Here is an 18,857-nt window from a genome sequence, read left to right on the forward strand (position 1 = left end):
TTTAATTTGTCCAAATTTCGTATATATTATTATAGAGTCGTGATTTCAAAAGTAAAATAAAGTATTTGGATGCCATAGCCTAGAATCAAAACCGAAAGCAAAACTGTAGTATTCAAAGCTGGTGATGTTACCACTGTACCAATATGAACTGATTAAAAATTAAAAATCAACTAAGATCAATGTACAAAATGTATAACCTGTAAAAAAAACAGACAAATGATGCAACACATTTTATTATAATAGATGTTTAATACCAAAAATTAAGGGCTTCTAATCAGAAATTTCATGGAAAATATCTTGGACGAGTTGGTTTATATTTTAAGTTGGTTCTATCCTGGTAACTTTCATAAGGGTCATCAGGGAAATATCTTTTTCTCATCCAATATGGTGTGACCATCCGATCTAAAAGCTTACTCTGAGTTTTATTACAAAACACAACATTTTGAAGCCGTTTTACTCTTTTCTTTGTTTTTGCCCACTTTTTGTTTTCGCGGCCAGATCTTGCTCGTATCCAAAGACCACTGCGAAGTCGATAGAAACGGCTCAGCACAGCATAATTCGATTTAGCTTTGCCCTTTTTCAAGCTGCACATGATTTTTGTTCTGACACTTGTTTTATGCGCTGCATTAAGATGGCTTGCATCTAAAAGCTTTCTGAAAAGAAAAAATAAAGTCTGTTTTTAGTCACAAGAATATGAGAAATTTATCAGAATCCAACCACAGAAAATTCAATTTGGAATCAATTAGATTTGAAGCACCCTAGAATCAGTAAATACAAAAAGGACGCATTTAGGTCAACACCAATGACTTTGAAATAATATTTATGTACATTTTTTGGATTTATTTTTGCAAAACTTTTTTTTTCTTTTGTGAATAAACTTTTTATTTTGAATTAAAACTATTTTGCCTGTTTTTTTAATGAAAAAATGTATCTATAACAAAACGTGCTTGTCAATTTTTCCTGTGCTCAGTCAGTCATGAAGAAATCATTCTAGACTGAGGCAATTTTAATTTTGTCCCAATCTGGAGTGATTTTTTTTTAAGGAGCTGGATTTTTCCTACATAAAAAAACTGACCTTATGCCTAATCTTCCCTAGCGAGAAGTTTGTAACTTTTTTTTTATCAAAAATTTATTCTTTTATAAACTTTCAAGATTCGTTTTAATGTATGGAGGGGGGCACAAAATGTAATTTTTGGTGAATTTTCCGAAACATGAGAGTTTTAAAGGATGCAGTGTTTTGGAAGCCAACAATAATATACAGCATAATTATGTTGACACAACGGTTCTCTTTAGATCACCAAAGTTAAGCAATATTGAGTTTGATTAGTATCAGATGGGCAACTGGAAATACCAGGTACTGTATGTAGGATAATGTCGACATCTCCCTGCAAGAGCGGCAAAAATCTAACGTTGCCATCTCCCCTTACAGGGATATACATGCAACTGGGAACCGCTTGTGAATTTCATATGCACATGAACTTCCTCCTTCAGAGGAAGTCGGTTCAACCTGTTGAGTTCCGCTTCAGTATAGTACAACAACTGTTGGATACGAAGTTGGGGAAGATTTGGCCTAGAGCACACAAAGGAATGACATAAGAAACAAAAAACGTTGCCACTTTTACTTCAGTGATTTGCTGTTCTGTGCTTGGTACATCTTTCTTTGCCAGAAGCAGAGGCAAAGACAACCAGAAGATGACAAATTCTGATGCTGACACTTCTTGGATTTTCAACAAAGTCAAGTTGTGGTACTAATATTGCTTGATGTCAAACCTGTCCACCTTGAATAGACCTGCTAAGAATCAGAATTCAAGATAGCATAGTTCTGACATTACCATGTGACCACCAAACCTACCATGATAAGGAAGGGTTCAAACTTAAGAGGTTGCTGCTGCTGCTGGTGTTTTTGTAGGATTCACTGTTTTTTTTCATTCCATTTTTCTGCTTAACACATTTATGAATGCTTATCTTAATGTCACTTATTTAGGTTTATATCTTATGCAAATCCACCTATTGCCACTGTTCCTTTACTATTATTAGACAGGGACAGTATTCAGGTGAGATGGAGATAAATCCTAAATTATTTGTTATTTGTAACCATAAAAATCCAATTTTTGTAAATGAATGCATGTAAAGAGAGAAATTGTACGTCGTTTTACTAACCCTTTCGTTAATGTGTTTGCAAAACAGCTGAATTGTCGAATTGGTAAAATACAATGGAAGTTAGATCCTAACACGGGTTTCAATAAGGAGTTCTGTGCAATGCTGAGGGTTTGAAATGACTTGCAGGGAGCTGAGAGGTTTGCGGCTACCTTTGAAGAAATATTCAGGTTTAGAGGCTTTACAACATTCCGACCAAGTATGGCAATGCCTACAAATAGAAAATGAATAAAAATGAAATGCAAAAAGATTAAAATGTATAAATCTTATTGTTAATTGATAATGATGATGATTAGTTTATTTCGTTTGCGAACTTAACAAAGCTAGCAAACTTGTATGGATCATGTTTTGGAATTTTTGAGATGAGGATTGATAATTTGTATTATTTGAACCGCAATTCTCATCTTGGATGTTTTTTTCACAATGTCTCGACCAATGTAACATTCAAGCCTTTTCAGGTGCATCTCATCAAAATTGGCATTAAGATTCTTGAGTTTGACAAGATACACCTGAAGAAGGTTGGAGACTTCAGCAGCAGAAACCTTGTGAGAATAACACCCAAAGTGTGAATCGTACTTGAAATAATCCAAATGTTTTTAATCCATATTTTTCAAAATTCTTAGTATTTCTAACACAACTTACGTTTATATTTTTGGGGAAAAATTCCAAAGAATCTGAAGAAAAAAATATCAGAATAATAGGGTTGTTAGAGAAACAGAACTTAAACGTTAATGCGATACAATAGTAGAATTTCAACTTCAAGACAATATGATACAATAATTTTGATAGCATGAAAAATTATTTTATAAAAACACTACTGATAAATAGAAAATAAAAGAAAACTTCAACAGAAAAATATTAAGTTCAACAAAATAAATGCCATGTTTTTTTTTTTCAAATTTTAGAGCATCATAATTGCAAATGGCTTTGGTATTAAAGTGTAAATAATGTTTATTGTTTTAAAATATGTAGCACATGATGTATAAGACTACAGGCCGTGGTGATGCTGGAATGTGTGACGAGAGGCCAATTGACAAATGTTTGATTTTCAGAGATTTAAGGAAATTAAGTCAACTTTATTTGAAGATAAACAGAATAACACTCTGACTCGTACCTGAGGATGTAAAGTTTATTGAAAGATAAACAAATGAGGAAACTGATAAGCATTAGACAAAACAATAAGGTAATTAAGATATCTGGGAAAAGATATGCTTATCAAACCAAATCAAAAAGAAAAACTATTTGTTACCAAACCAATCACTATTGCTTTATTGATTATATATATATATATATATATATATATACACTAGCATGGATACCTGGCATTGTCCTGGTTGACATGAAGTTCTGTTTGGAAGACACCGGCTATACTAAGGATATTGATCACTTTCATTGTGGGCAACATCGATACCCCCACAACAATTTCAAAAATAAAAGAACAGATAAAAACATGAAATGTACCCCCCCCCCCAAAAAAAAAGAAGTATGTGACACCCTCTCCACCAGGCAGAAAGAAGGGATACAAAGAGAAGAAGCTATTCTCCGGATACTGAGCACTTTTTGTTGCCCATGCACTAGAAAAAAAAAAAACTAAATCCGTAAATCTGAAGTGAAGCCCCTAAGGTGGTTAGATATTCCAATTACTTCTTCCTAGCAGCTCCTGCAGCCAACCAGATGCCAAGTGTCTTATTCAGCTCTCCTTTTGGTCCCTATCAGTGAGTCCAAGAATCCTAATCCTAATGTCCAAGTAGCTCAAGATCTCCACTCGGAGAGGTCACTTCAGTGTCACTATTTGCAGCATCAGAAACAACACAGGAGGTAGCAGTTATGAGTTGTAAGCTAGCAATGATTGATATATTCCCATGATTTTGTCTGAGTATGGGAGGAACCATTGCAGTTCCACTGGTCAACTACTGCCTGTCTCAAACTGGACAGTCCCTTCCTAAAATAGTATCTGTCTGCTTCAATGGGTGCTTGGATCTAGGGAAAAGATCAACAAGTAGACCGAAAACCCTGCACCAGACAAAGAAAAACAAAACCATAAATCTTGCAATTAGCTGAAATATAAGGACAATGTGCTCTGGCCTCTCTGATGATCTACAACAGGTCAAAGACTCCAGAAAAAGAGCTATCATTGACCAGGAACTCATAAGGCTCTTTATCTGAAAGTCATGACTCTTTATCTGAAAGTACATCTTTTAAACTCTTTGGCCTAACGTTCACAGGAAACATGATTTGGAACAATTACATTGAGAACATTGCCAGGGCCGCTGCGAAGAAGGTGGGTTCTCTCTACCGTGCTAGAAAGCTACTAATGCCTGAAAGTATCCTATACCTCTATAAGGCCATTATTCGCCCATGTATTGAGTATTGTTGTCATATTTGGGCTGGTGCATCTGCCACTAGTCTCTCACTCGTAGACAAGGTTCAAAAGAGAGTCGCCAATCTGATAGGTCAGCAAAATCCCACCCCTTCACAGTAGAGATCCCTAGATGCAAGAGAGCCTTCTACTCCAGTAGTTTCTTCCCCAGAACAGCTAGACTGTGGAATTTCTTTCCGGGTCCCTGCTTCCCCGACTGCACTGATATGCAGAAGTTCAAGTGCAACGTGAACCGACATCTTGCTGTCCAACTTCCTACACAGTACCCCTGATGCTTATGTCCCCGATAGTAGCCCCCTACAACAAAGTGGCAATGTACCTTGTTTGGGGACCTCATCATCACACGGAGACCTTTCTTGCTATACATAGCATGTTAACTTCTAATTTGAAATATTATGGAAAGATCAATTACTAATTTTTATTTATAGCAGAGTCAGATTTAGCACAGAAATTAGTTGATTCATATATATTTGCAGCATCAGAAACAACACATGAGGTAGCAGTTATGAGTTGTAAGCTAGCAATGATTGATATATTCCCATGATTTTGTCTGAGTATGGGAGGAACCATTGCAGTTCCACTGGTCAACTACTGCCTGTCTCAAACTGGACAGTCCCTTCCTAAAATAGTATCTGTCTGCTTCAATGGGTGCTTGGATCTAGGGAAAAGATCAACAAGTAGACCGAAAACCCTGCACCAGACAAAGAAAAACAAAACCATAAATCTTGCAATTAGCTGAAATATAAGGACAATGTGCTCTGGCCTCTCTGATGATCTACAACAGGTCAAAGACTCCAGAAAAAGAGCTATCATTGACCAGGAACTCATAAGGCTCTTTATCTGAAAGTCATGACTCTTTATCTGAAAGTACATCTTTTAAACTCTTTGGCCTAACGTTCACAGGAAACATGATTTGGAACAATTACATTGAGAACATTGCCAGGGCCGCTGCGAAGAAGGTGGGTTCTCTCTACCGTGCTAGAAAGCTACTAATGCCTGAAAGTATCCTATACCTCTATAAGGCCATTATTCGCCCATGTATTGAGTATTGTTGTCATATTTGGGCTGGTGCATCTGCCACTAGTCTCTCACTCGTAGACAAGGTTCAAAAGAGAGTCGCCAATCTGATAGGTCAGCAAAATCCCACCCCTTCACAGTAGAGATCCCTAGATGCAAGAGAGCCTTCTACTCCAGTAGTTTCTTCCCCAGAACAGCTAGACTGTGGAATTTCTTTCCGGGTCCCTGCTTCCCCGACTGCACTGATATGCAGAAGTTCAAGTGCAACGTGAACCGACATCTTGCTGTCCAACTTCCTACACAGTACCCCTGATGCTTATGTCCCCGATAGTAGCCCCCTACAACAAAGTGGCAATGTACCTTGTTTGGGGACCTCATCATCACACGGAGACCTTTCTTGCTATACATAGCATGTTAACTTCTAATTTGAAATATTATGGAAAGATCAATTACTAATTTTTATTTATAGCAGAGTCAGATTTAGCACAGAAATTAGTTGATTCATATATATTTGCAGCATCAGAAACAACACATGAGGTAGCAGTTATGAGTTGTAAGCTAGCAATGATTGATATATTCCCATGATTTTGTCTGAGTATGGGAGGAACCATTGCAGTTCCACTGGTCAACTACTGCCTGTCTCAAACTGGACAGTCCCTTCCTAAAATAGTATCTGTCTGCTTCAATGGGTGCTTGGATCTAGGGAAAAGATCAACAAGTAGACCGAAAACCCTGCACCAGACAAAGAAAAACAAAACCATAAATCTTGCAATTAGCTGAAATATAAGGACAATGTGCTCTGGCCTCTCTGATGATCTACAACAGGTCAAAGACTCCAGAAAAAGAGCTATCATTGACCAGGAACTCATAAGGCTCTTTATCTGAAAGTCATGACTCTTTATCTGAAAGTACATCTTTTAAACTCTTTGGCCTAACGTTCACAGGAAACATGATTTGGAACAATTACATTGAGAACATTGCCAGGGCCGCTGCGAAGAAGGTGGGTTCTCTCTACCGTGCTAGAAAGCTACTAATGCCTGAAAGTATCCTATACCTCTATAAGGCCATTATTCGCCCATGTATTGAGTATTGTTGTCATATTTGGGCTGGTGCATCTGCCACTAGTCTCTCACTCGTAGACAAGGTTCAAAAGAGAGTCGCCAATCTGATAGGTCAGCAAAATCCCACCCCTTCACAGTAGAGATCCCTAGATGCAAGAGAGCCTTCTACTCCAGTAGTTTCTTCCCCAGAACAGCTAGACTGTGGAATTTCTTTCCGGGTCCCTGCTTCCCCGACTGCACTGATATGCAGAAGTTCAAGTGCAACGTGAACCGACATCTTGCTGTCCAACTTCCTACACAGTACCCCTGATGCTTATGTCCCCGATAGTAGCCCCCTACAACAAAGTGGCAATGTACCTTGTTTGGGGACCTCATCATCACACGGAGACCTTTCTTGCTATACATAGCATGTTAACTTCTAATTTGAAATATTATGGAAAGATCAATTACTAATTTTTATTTATAGCAGAGTCAGATTTAGCACAGAAATTAGTTGATTCATATATATTTGCAGCATCAGAAACAACACATGAGGTAGCAGTTATGAGTTGTAAGCTAGCAATGATTGATATATTCCCATGATTTTGTCTGAGTATGGGAGGAACCATTGCAGTTCCACTGGTCAACTACTGCCTGTCTCAAACTGGACAGTCCCTTCCTAAAATAGTATCTGTCTGCTTCAATGGGTGCTTGGATCTAGGGAAAAGATCAACAAGTAGACCGAAAACCCTGCACCAGACAAAGAAAAACAAAACCATAAATCTTGCAATTAGCTGAAATATAAGGACAATGTGCTCTGGCCTCTCTGATGATCTACAACAGGTCAAAGACTCCAGAAAAAGAGCTATCATTGACCAGGAACTCATAAGGCTCTTTATCTGAAAGTCATGACTCTTTATCTGAAAGTACATCTTTTAAACTCTTTGGCCTAACGTTCACAGGAAACATGATTTGGAACAATTACATTGAGAACATTGCCAGGGCCGCTGCGAAGAAGGTGGGTTCTCTCTACCGTGCTAGAAAGCTACTAATGCCTGAAAGTATCCTATACCTCTATAAGGCCATTATTCGCCCATGTATTGAGTATTGTTGTCATATTTGGGCTGGTGCATCTGCCACTAGTCTCTCACTCGTAGACAAGGTTCAAAAGAGAGTCGCCAATCTGATAGGTCAGCAAAATCCCACCCCTTCACAGTAGAGATCCCTAGATGCAAGAGAGCCTTCTACTCCAGTAGTTTCTTCCCCAGAACAGCTAGACTGTGGAATTTCTTTCCGGGTCCCTGCTTCCCCGACTGCACTGATATGCAGAAGTTCAAGTGCAACGTGAACCGACATCTTGCTGTCCAACTTCCTACACAGTACCCCTGATGCTTATGTCCCCGATAGTAGCCCCCTACAACAAAGTGGCAATGTACCTTGTTTGGGGACCTCATCATCACACGGAGACCTTTCTTGCTATACATAGCATGTTAACTTCTAATTTGAAATATTATGGAAAGATCAATTACTAATTTTTATTTATAGCAGAGTCAGATTTAGCACAGAAATTAGTTGATTCATATATATTTGCAGCATCAGAAACAACACATGAGGTAGCAGTTATGAGTTGTAAGCTAGCAATGATTGATATATTCCCATGATTTTGTCTGAGTATGGGAGGAACCATTGCAGTTCCACTGGTCAACTACTGCCTGTCTCAAACTGGACAGTCCCTTCCTAAAATAGTATCTGTCTGCTTCAATGGGTGCTTGGATCTAGGGAAAAGATCAACAAGTAGACCGAAAACCCTGCACCAGACAAAGAAAAACAAAACCATAAATCTTGCAATTAGCTGAAATATAAGGACAATGTGCTCTGGCCTCTCTGATGATCTACAACAGGTCAAAGACTCCAGAAAAAGAGCTATCATTGACCAGGAACTCATAAGGCTCTTTATCTGAAAGTCATGACTCTTTATCTGAAAGTACATCTTTTAAACTCTTTGGCCTAACGTTCACAGGAAACATGATTTGGAACAATTACATTGAGAACATTGCCAGGGCCGCTGCGAAGAAGGTGGGTTCTCTCTACCGTGCTAGAAAGCTACTAATGCCTGAAAGTATCCTATACCTCTATAAGGCCATTATTCGCCCATGTATTGAGTATTGTTGTCATATTTGGGCTGGTGCATCTGCCACTAGTCTCTCACTCGTAGACAAGGTTCAAAAGAGAGTCGCCAATCTGATAGGTCAGCAAAATCCCACCCCTTCACAGTAGAGATCCCTAGATGCAAGAGAGCCTTCTACTCCAGTAGTTTCTTCCCCAGAACAGCTAGACTGTGGAATTTCTTTCCGGGTCCCTGCTTCCCCGACTGCACTGATATGCAGAAGTTCAAGTGCAACGTGAACCGACATCTTGCTGTCCAACTTCCTACACAGTACCCCTGATGCTTATGTCCCCGATAGTAGCCCCCTACAACAAAGTGGCAATGTACCTTGTTTGGGGACCTCATCATCACACGGAGACCTTTCTTGCTATACATAGCATGTTAACTTCTAATTTGAAATATTATGGAAAGATCAATTACTAATTTTTATTTATAGCAGAGTCAGATTTAGCACAGAAATTAGTTGATTCATATATCATTTGGATTTTTCAGACTACTGTTCTCATCTTGAATATTATTTTCATAATGCTTCAACCTCTGACCTTCTTTAAGTAAATCTTGTTGAACTCATGTATCTTTCTGCCGAACTTGGGGATCTGCATGGAATTTTGAATGTAACCTTTATTTAATCTATGAGGGTAGCATGCTCTTGTTCCGTCAGCCATGACTGGGTAGAAGTCCTAAGTAATTTGCAATTGTATTTTGAGTTGACAGTAAAGATAATCCAGCATATTCTCTCTTGGAGTATCAAAAAGTAGTCTCACCCAAAGAAGCGATTGGCGAAGGATTTATCAACGCGATTAATATAAGTTAACGAAACCCTTAAAACACATGGGGAATGACCTAACAAAACGAGGGATAGTCATATTCATAGCCAGAATCATTATACCCCCAAAACTTACAGAAGCAATTCCTGAAATTGGCGCGTGAGACACATATGAGGATAATGAAAACAAAAGCCATACTCAAAACTAAGCTAAGGTGACCCAATATTTTCTTTTATCTTGCAATTCCTTAAAACGTTGAAGTTCAGAATACGATCACTTTTTTTTTTAACGGTTAATTTAAAAAAAAATGTCTTTGGAACACTGATGTTTTTAAAGCTAATTTCCCTTCAACAGTTTGCATTTTGAAGATGGAACTCTTTCGAGATAAGTTGTTGCTATATTAATTTTAATTTTTATCTTTTTAGATTCAAATGTTAATAACTACATTTTATTTCAGTATTTCATTTATATTTTTATTTTTGATTGTTTTATTCAATAATAGCTTTTCTTGTCCATAAACGTTGTTTATTATATCTACCAAGTTGATTGCATAAATAGATTAGGCAATTGTATTTATTTTTAGTTTGTGAGAGGGGAATCTATCACCATACTTGCCCTTAAACACGACAATTGGAATTTTATTAAGTACAATACTTAATAAAATACTTTTTTTTTAATGGGAAGTAGAAAACGCATTGTGGGTGTGTTATTGGCAGCTCCCATTAGTCTCACTTCTCTTTATTTGTCTCTCAGTCCTCATTTTTTAATGAGTGATTTTTCTGACAAAGGGAGAAGAAAAAGCTGTCTTCTAGGTTGGCAGTATTTTGTGCGAACAGTCGCCAGAGATGTTCTAGATCTATCCTTGTAGCCATGTCACTAGTAAGGATACTGGAGGTAAATGTTTTATCTGGGCTGACGTTATCCGCCTGATAGTCAGAGACCTGAACCTTGGTTTAACCACTAAGGAGGCTGTCCTATCAGCACGTGTAAAGTACTGGGGCTGCTGTATTGCCATTTGGTGAATGGATTCTGAACCATGCAGTAGCTTCTGGTGGGGCCTCTCAATGCCATACTAGTGGGTAATTGTTATGGCTTCACCTTATCATGTGCTACAAAAAAAATAAATTTCTTCATTTCTTTTTCTCTTTTAGTTTCCCTCTATGCCCTGCTCTAAGCAAGTCTGTCGACCTAGTCCACAAATCCAAAAACTCCATCCTGACAAGTTTCAAGAAAAAATATTAAACCCGGATCTCCAACATCCAACATAGACCCCCACTACCATGTCTCCTTCTCCAACATCAGGAGTCTACATTCTAATCTTCCAGAGGTTGAAACCCAATTACAGGAAACTAAACCAGACCTATTATTTCTAACTGAAACTGGCATTGGACAGACTATTTCCCTTGATGAGTTCGCAATTAAAGGATACTCTAACTTAACTTCCAAATCTGACCCCCAAAATCACCATGGGCATAGAATATGTGCCTATATTAAAGATAGATTTCGCCCCCATAACAGCGGCGTTACTACCTTTAAAAGCATATCTGAGAAAATTGACCACGTCCTATCTGCTTACCCTTCAACTAACATTCACGTATGTGGAGACTTCAATATTCACAATGTGGAATGGTTAACCCCCTCATACAAGACCGATGATGAGGGGAGGCTCTGTCATGACTTCTCCATTGCTTATGACCTAACTCAGATTGTTCACGAACCCACCCGTATGCCCGACACTGACAGCCAGTATGCAAGTCTCCTAGAATTTTTTCTTACAACTTGCCCTGAGCTATGTTCAGTTTTCGTTCTGTCTCCACTCGGATCTGCTGACCACTCTGTTGTATCAGTTAAGATAAAAATGAAATGTAATAAGTGCTCAGATGTATCTCTCCATTGTACAGTATATCGATACACTATGGTTGACTGGGATGGCTTCCGTACATTTATATCAGATTTACCTCTGCATTCCATGTTTAAAAAGGATGTGTCCTCTATAGTATCAGACCTGACGGAATGGTTAATTGTAGGTATAGACCGTTTCATACTCTCAAAAAAGTTCGAGCAAAAACATAACAGCCAGCCATGGTTCTCTCCAGAATGTGCTGCTGCCTTTGCGCACAGAAATCACTTTTTCCATTACTTCCAGTGTAATAGATGTATTGAGACTAAAGCTGCTTTCAGGACTGCCAGCAACCATCGTAAGAAAGTAATAAAGAACGCAAGAGAGTTGTATGCTCAGTCCGTCAAGTCTAAAGTAGCTGAGCAGTGGCTTGGTTCCCACCAGTTTTGGCAAATAGCAAACAGGATCCTGAACAGAAGTGTGTACTCTATCCCAACTATCATCAATGGACCTGAGGTAATCACGTCAGCATCAGACAACCTAATTCTACCCTTTGCGATCAAGGCCACCAACCCCCAATATTTCCTCTTGTATCAGAAAACACGCTATGTGATATACAAATATCTGTACATGATGTTGCCAAGTTAATCAAAAACCTTGATTCCAGTAAAGCAACTGGCCCTGATGGTATTCCAATTATAGTACTCAAAAAATTTCAACCAAAACTAGCAGCCATATTTACAAAACTGTTTAAACATTGTCTTAAGAATTGGTTCCCATCACCCTGAAAAATCTCATCAGTATACCCTGTATTTAAGAATTCAGGTGATCGCTCATCTCCCTCTCAGTTCAGGCCAATAAGTGTCCTGTGCATCATGAGTAAGTTGCTGGAATATGTGTTAAATAGAGAAGTAATCAACCATCTCAGCAAAAATAACCTTCTTCGTGACACACAATATGGTTTCTGTTCTGCTAGATCTACAGCAGATGAGTTTACAGTTATATCTCATAGGATTAGCGAATCTCTCGACGGAGGCAACCTTTCTAGAGCAATTGCCCTTGACATATCGAAGGCCTTTGATAGGATATGGCCTAAAGGTTTACTTCACAAGATCTCCAACTATGGTATAGCTAGAAATGTCTTCTCAATTATTAAATCATTTCTTTCTGATAGGCTCATAAAAGTAGTAGTTGATGGGCAAAAATCAGAAGCTCACAGTATTAATGCTGGAGTCTCTCAGGGGTCCATCCTGGGCCCAACTCTCTTTCTGATCTACATTAATGATCTTCCAAATCACATCCTTACATCATTCGTAGATATCTATGCTGATGACACTACCATCTATGGTAGCACATCTAAGACAGTAAACGACCAAGTTCTCTCTCCTCTGATCTTGAGCACGTGGTACAATGGGGAAAGGAATGGCTGGTTACTTTTAATGCATCCAAAACCAAGCTTTTATCTTTACATCATCAACACTCTGATCCCCATCTGGCATCAATTAAAATGAATGGCTCTCGTCTTGGGGAGGCCTCAAATTTTGACAAGCTTCTGGGCTTGACCATTACTCCTGATCTTAAATGGAACACGTACATCAAACCTGTTGCCAAGGCCACTGAAAAAAATGGTGGGATCCTTCTATCAATCCAGTAGATATCTCACTGCTGATGCAATTCTCTATCTGTGGGCTCTAGACAACTACTAACACCCGAAAGTATCCTGTACCTCTATAAGGCTTCCATTCACCCATGTATAGAGTATTGCTGTCACATTTGGGCTGGTGCATCTGCTACTAGTCTCTCGCTCCTTGACAAGGTTCAAAAGAGAGTCGCAAACCTGATAGGCCCTGAACTGGCATCTAAGCTTCAGCCTCTGTCCCATCGATGAAATGTTGCATCCCTCTGCCTGTTCTACAAGTATTTTAGTGGTGAATGTTCTGATGAACTGCAATCACTTGTTCCCCCACGACGTGAGCACTCTCGAAAAACCCGACAGGCTGCTAAATCCCACCCCACACTGTAGAGATCCCTAGATGTAAAAGATCTTTCTACTCCAATAGTTTCTTCCCCAGAACCGCTAGACTTTGGAATTCCATTCCAGGTCCCTACTTCCCCAACAGTACTGATGTGCAGACGTTCAAGTATAGCATGAACCGACATCTTGCTGCCCAAATCCCTACATAGTACCCCAGTAGTTGTTGCCCCTGATAGTAGCCCCCTACACCAAAGTGGCAATTTGCCTTGTTTGGGGTGAAAATGTAATTTAAAAAAAAAAAAGAAAAAAAAGATGGAGTACTGTTGCCACATCTGGGCAGGAGCTACTAGAAAGGACTTATCCTGCCTTGATAGAGTTCAAAATAGACTTTGTAGCCTTGTAGATGTCCTCTTCCCTGCAACTTTTATCTTACAGAAAAGATGTTGCAAGTTTCTCTGCTTTATCGTTATTTTCATAGTAAGTGCTCGACTGAGCTTCAATCTATGCCTCCCCCTCGCCAGACTTTCACAAGGAACACTCGTCTAGCTGAAAACACTATCAATAATTCCCTCCACTCTTTATCTGTGCCTAAACCTAAATGTAGATTCCATGAACAAAGCTTCTTTCTTAGAACTGCACGCCTGTGGAACTGTCTTCCGTTTTCCTGCTTTCCAGCTGACTACAATCTGATTATCTTCAAGTCCAACGTAAACAAGTTCTTGATGAGCCGTTCCACTTAAGTTAACAAATTTACCGAATTTCCATTACTAACGATTACTATATTGTCCAATTAACTACTGTACACTCTTAATCCTTATCATCGAGTGGTTTTTGGGCCTTGATAAGCGGGGATGCCGGATGCCTATGTAAAAAAAAAAAAAAAAAAAAAAATATCGACAACGATGTAGAGGCTCATAAGTCGATGTATATTATATACCATGCAGAACATTGGATCCGAAGAGAAACCACCGCTTTCGGCGCTTTACCAAAGCCCCCCCCCCCCGGGAAATACTATATGTACCTATTTACTATGCCTCCCCACGGGACAGAGTTAGACACCAGGGTCGTTTTTTAACGTGGAGAAAAGGTACAAAAATAAAAATTGTCTCAGTCGTGAAGGATTTCTCCTCCACCGAAAGAGAACAAGAAATGGAAGTGCAGCATCTGAAGAACAGATGGTATTTATTTGCTCCCCCACTGAGCAAATTAGGCACAAGGCCGTTTTTAATGTGAGGTAAAAACCAGCTCCCCTAAAAGGGGTCACTCTGGTTACCAAAAATAATAATTGTCCCAGTATAGAGGGTTTCCCCTCCATTAGCCGGTACAAACTATCTTAAGTGCAGCATCTGGCGGAACAGATACTACACTTCGATCTTGGCCAAAAGGATGTAGATGTCTTATGTAATCGGAATAATTAATGCAGAATTAAGATAGCCTGAGACATTTGCTATCAAATCCATTAGGGCTAATACAATCATCAACAATTCAAAATCCATATGATATTCCAGCGATCATCTCATATAATCCAGTTCTCCTCAAAAGGTCACCAGTCACCACTGTAAAATTCGTTGTGACCAGCCTCGTCTACGTTCAGCCTCGGGCCACCAGAAATAAACCATCAACTCTTTTCGAAGGCGGATGTCTGAGATCGAACGCAACAGACACTACACTCACCGAGAGCACTCGGTCGGGTGAGTATCCAAAATATATAGAACTTAAATTACGGAAAAGTATTGATGCATAAATTAGTCAAAAACCGTAATACGTGAACGAAGTGTTTTTTTTTTTTTTTAAATATATTTACAATAAAATAAATAATCAAATTTAATAAGTTTTTGTTTTTTTATTTGAACTTACCTCGAAAGCAATTTCTCAAAGTCGCCATATTTACAAAAAAAAATGACCTTTCGTTCAAGGGAGATAACTTAACTCGGTTAGGTAAGTTCCGGTCTTGAGTGTCGTTCACTTCCGGTCGGCAACTTAATCTTTCAGCGATGTGGAAATTTACCCAAGGAGTCCCTGCGCAATTAAGGGTAAGCTAGCATTAGTTTAGTGTACATCCTCGCAGCCTTTTTTTCAGAAAAATATCTTTATGCTTAACGATTGCAGAAACACCCCATCTTGTTATATTTGTTGATTTCTTAAAGCTTAGGTGTCTTAAATTATTACGTGTAAACTTCGACCTTCACTCACAGATCAAAACCGACCCGGGATCACCTCTTTCTAACATGAGGACTTTTCTCTCACCTTTATTCGTTTATTATTTTTCAGTTTTTACATTTTCGCAGTTTGTTTGTTTTGTGTATATTTTTCATTTTTTTTAAATGTCACCGACAATTCGGCAGAAGAGATGAAAGAGGTTTTGTTGCCTAGTGTTATTATTATCAAAGCGACTAACAACAGCATTTCGTCATTTTCTCAGATTTACTTTATTTTTCTTTATAAGATAAATATAAAATGAATTTTTTTATTCATTTAAAATAATTTTTTTATATAGGCATCACCACTTATCAGGCCCAAGAGGCCACTCGAGGATAAATTGATTGTTAAAAAGTAAAATCTGGGGATTTATTTCTGCAATAAAAGCATCTTTTTACTTTTAATACAAATAAAATTTTCTGTTTAAACAGAAATTATTTTAAATTTTTGGTATATTTTTTTTTTTTTTTTTTACGACCTTCCCCAGCGTAATATAAACATTCCCAACCTCCCCATGTTAAGAACGGCTTTCGGAATAAACACCCCCAACCTCTAAAGCCGTTCTTAACATGGGGAGGTTGGGGGTGTTTATTCCGGAAACCGTTCTTAACATCACCAGGTTGGGGTATTTATACCACGCTGGGCCGGGGCACGGGGCAGGTCGTAAAAAATACCGTTCCCCACTTTCTGCATGAACCACGCTGATATTCCTTAATTATCCGCTTTTCTTATTTTATTTATTTAATTCACCCCGACCAAGGCACATTGCCATCAAGACGTAAAAAGTTACTGTGAATCCGTAATGACATTAAGTAATTGTGAAGTTGTGCAGCGAGATGTTTGAACATTTCTGCATTTTAGCTTGCCACAGCAAATTATTTGTTCTATTTTAGAAGAGTTTCGATTTACTGTGGTAGACAAGCAGTTTCATCGTACACGTGAAATAAAAATTAGATAATAAAATATATTAAAAAATATAGTAATATATTCTAAATAATTTATGTGATTGAACTACGAAAAAAAAAATAGGGTGCTTACAATTCGGCAGAAGAGATGAAAGAGGTTTTGTTGCCTAGTGTTATCGCCCAAAATGGAGACGCCATTTTTTTTTTTCGGGCACCTGTTGTTAAGACCAGAGGGAGAAATCGGCCCTTTTGCAGTTTAAAGAAACAAAAATATGATGAAGACATAAGTTGTGTTTACACCGGTAGTAAGAATGCCATTTGATTGGATAGTGAAATTGGCGTCATTTTATTAATGACAATGAAATATTCAAATTGACAATATTAGAAGACAGATTTTTTTTTTTTTTTTTATTATTAAATGGTTTTTAACAGGAATTTAAAAAAATGATTTTTAGCAGTTTAGATTTTTTGGTGCTAGTAGTGCAGTGCAGTGCACTTACTGATCCGCGCTATTTTTTTAAATCGTATTTCCCAAGTTTAAAGTTTTATGATATGTTTTTTTTGGGTTTGTATTACTGGTACGGTACACATAGATTCGAAAAAGTTGTCAAAAAACAAATATATAACAAATAAATGTTATCAAAGGCAAGATAAGTTACTTTTCTACCAAACTGGATACATTTTTTGTGTTTTTATTCAATGTAACATGTTTATTCAGCTCGAAAAACACGCAGTGTTTACCGATGTATTGGAAAATTACAAAATGGCACCCGACCCGACTCTCTCTTTAACACGGTAAGTTTGGGAAAAGGTGTTATAAATAATAAACTAGACAAAATACTGTTCGAAATTCGCCCAATATATGTTACCGTGACATAACTTGACATATACATGTATGGATACAAGTTTTTCATGAAATGTCAAATAAACGTACACCTTCTTTAACAAGTTGAATAATTTTGTACTTCAACTTTTCAAACAATTGTGAAAGGTTGTCATCCCAATAGAATGTTTGGTGTGGTTTTATTAAATCCTGAAATGGTTGTAAAACGTCGCTGACGGAGAATGCCCACGCTACCTGGTTAATCAAACCAAACCAAGATCGAGTCCCAGTAATGTCACTTGGGGTCGGAAAATTTTCAATTGCAGATAACGTCTTTGCTGCCGGGGCAACGCCATCTGGAGTAATCGAGAGGCCAGCAAAATCGACGGTGCGGTGCGGTGTCCAAACTGAAACTTCCTGATATTAGCAACGATACCGTTCGTGTATAAGAATGTGAGGAAATCCCAAACACGATAAAAGTGATCCTCGATACACGCATCATAAAAACGTCATCAGCGATTTTGAACTGTCGTGGTATGTCAGATAATAATTCATCATATTGACGGGTATATGCGTCGCCAGCAGCAAAAAAAAACTCTGAGGCATACGTCGGTACATATATCGACCCCATTCTGTAATGAATGTGGTCAAGGGTTGACTTTGGTCATCGAGGAGCACAGAATGGTAGCCATCGACGGCGTCGATCAGTTTTCCTTGTGTTTGCTGGCACTTGAGACGCGACGTGAAATGGGGATGGCGTGTGGTGTGTTTCTCGCAATGCCTGACTATTGAGATGGCGGAAGTCCACGGTGCGTCGAGGTGATCCATCTGGTTTTGTTACTATGACCATTGGACTGCACCAAGTCGCAGGAGTGCCAATAGGGACTGGTTTGATTATATCGCGTGCAACATCTCTATCCAGCCCCGCTTTCACTTCTTTCTTCCAATGATGCACAACTGGGATTGGAATGTGTCTGGCCTTTGGTTTAGCATTGTCTTTAAGGTGGATAGAGGCTGGTGGCATTGAGAGGACTGGAAATGGAACAGAAGTATTAAATGTATTTAGGGAAAACTTTTCCTTGATATAGTTTTCCAGTTTCGGAATGTTGTCTTCGGTGGGAGAGAACGGTAGTTTTCTGGACGTTTTGGTGGTGGACTTCATGCTGTGTTTGCTGAGGCGATGAGGACGGCAGGCTCTGGAGGTGCAGGAGTTTTCATAGGTTGCGGGTAGCACTGTGAGAGTATTCCCAAGTCCATGCAACCTTGTTTGCTGAAGAACAATTTTGCAATATTGTCAGCAATGTAGAGAGGCTGTGTTGTAGACCGACTCCTGAGGGTGAAAGTGATCGGCAGCCACCCCCGACTGACTAGCATGCCTCCACCAACTGCTCTGATCTTATTGTAGCATGGGCGTAACTGTGATAGTTGAATCTTTAGAGCGAAGATATGCCGTGACCCAGCAAGACAAACATTGGCACCACTGTCTGGAAAAACGGAAAGTTGCACTGGTTCCACACAATTTAAGTTTGGTGTAAGCGTCATGGTAACTTCATCCACATTGGGTGTGGGCAAAATGAACTGTTTATG

General features: G+C 38.8%; 2 protein-coding genes across 2 annotated transcripts in view; one reads left to right on the plus strand and one right to left on the minus strand.

The window, feature by feature from the left end:
• Positions 1-215: 215 nt before the first annotated feature.
• LOC145283612 (large ribosomal subunit protein bL35m-like) lies at positions 216-15,352 on the minus strand. The gene is made up of 3 exons (XM_080132554.1): positions 15,201-15,352; positions 2,161-2,368; positions 216-653 (listed from the first exon to the last, which is right to left on the minus strand). Exons 1-3 carry the CDS (start codon positions 15,226-15,228, stop codon positions 284-286), a joined length of 606 nt encoding a protein of 201 aa, XP_079988680.1. The 5' UTR covers positions 15,229-15,352; the 3' UTR covers positions 216-283.
• Positions 15,248-18,857, plus strand: part of LOC145283611 (MICOS complex subunit Mic60-like) — a 75,786-nt gene continuing 72,176 nt past the window's right edge. Inside the window, exon 1 of the mRNA XM_080132553.1 lies at positions 15,248-15,376. Coding sequence (XP_079988679.1) covers positions 15,338-15,376 — 39 coding nt within the window. The 5' untranslated portion in view covers positions 15,248-15,337. The remainder of the gene's footprint in view (positions 15,377-18,857) is intronic.

The sequence above is a fragment of the Euprymna scolopes genome, chromosome 8, assembly GCF_053919585.1.
Source record: "Euprymna scolopes isolate OS-2025 chromosome 8, ASM5391958v1, whole genome shotgun sequence".
Taxonomy (NCBI): domain Eukaryota; kingdom Metazoa; phylum Mollusca; class Cephalopoda; order Sepiida; family Sepiolidae; genus Euprymna; species Euprymna scolopes.

Bases quoted from the DNA above. Each gene is read 5' to 3' on its own strand.
- LOC145283612 (XM_080132554.1), bottom strand. From the start codon at position 15,228: ATGGCGACTTTGAGAAATTGCTTTCGAG. The intron at 2,369-15,200 runs GTAAGTTCAAAT...TTCTATTTGTAG, and splicing joins TTTGAGAAATTGCTTTCGAG to GCATTGCCATACTTGGTCGG. The intron at 654-2,160 runs GTTAGTAAAACG...TTTTCTTTTCAG, and splicing joins GCAAACACATTAACGAAAGG to AAAGCTTTTAGATGCAAGCC.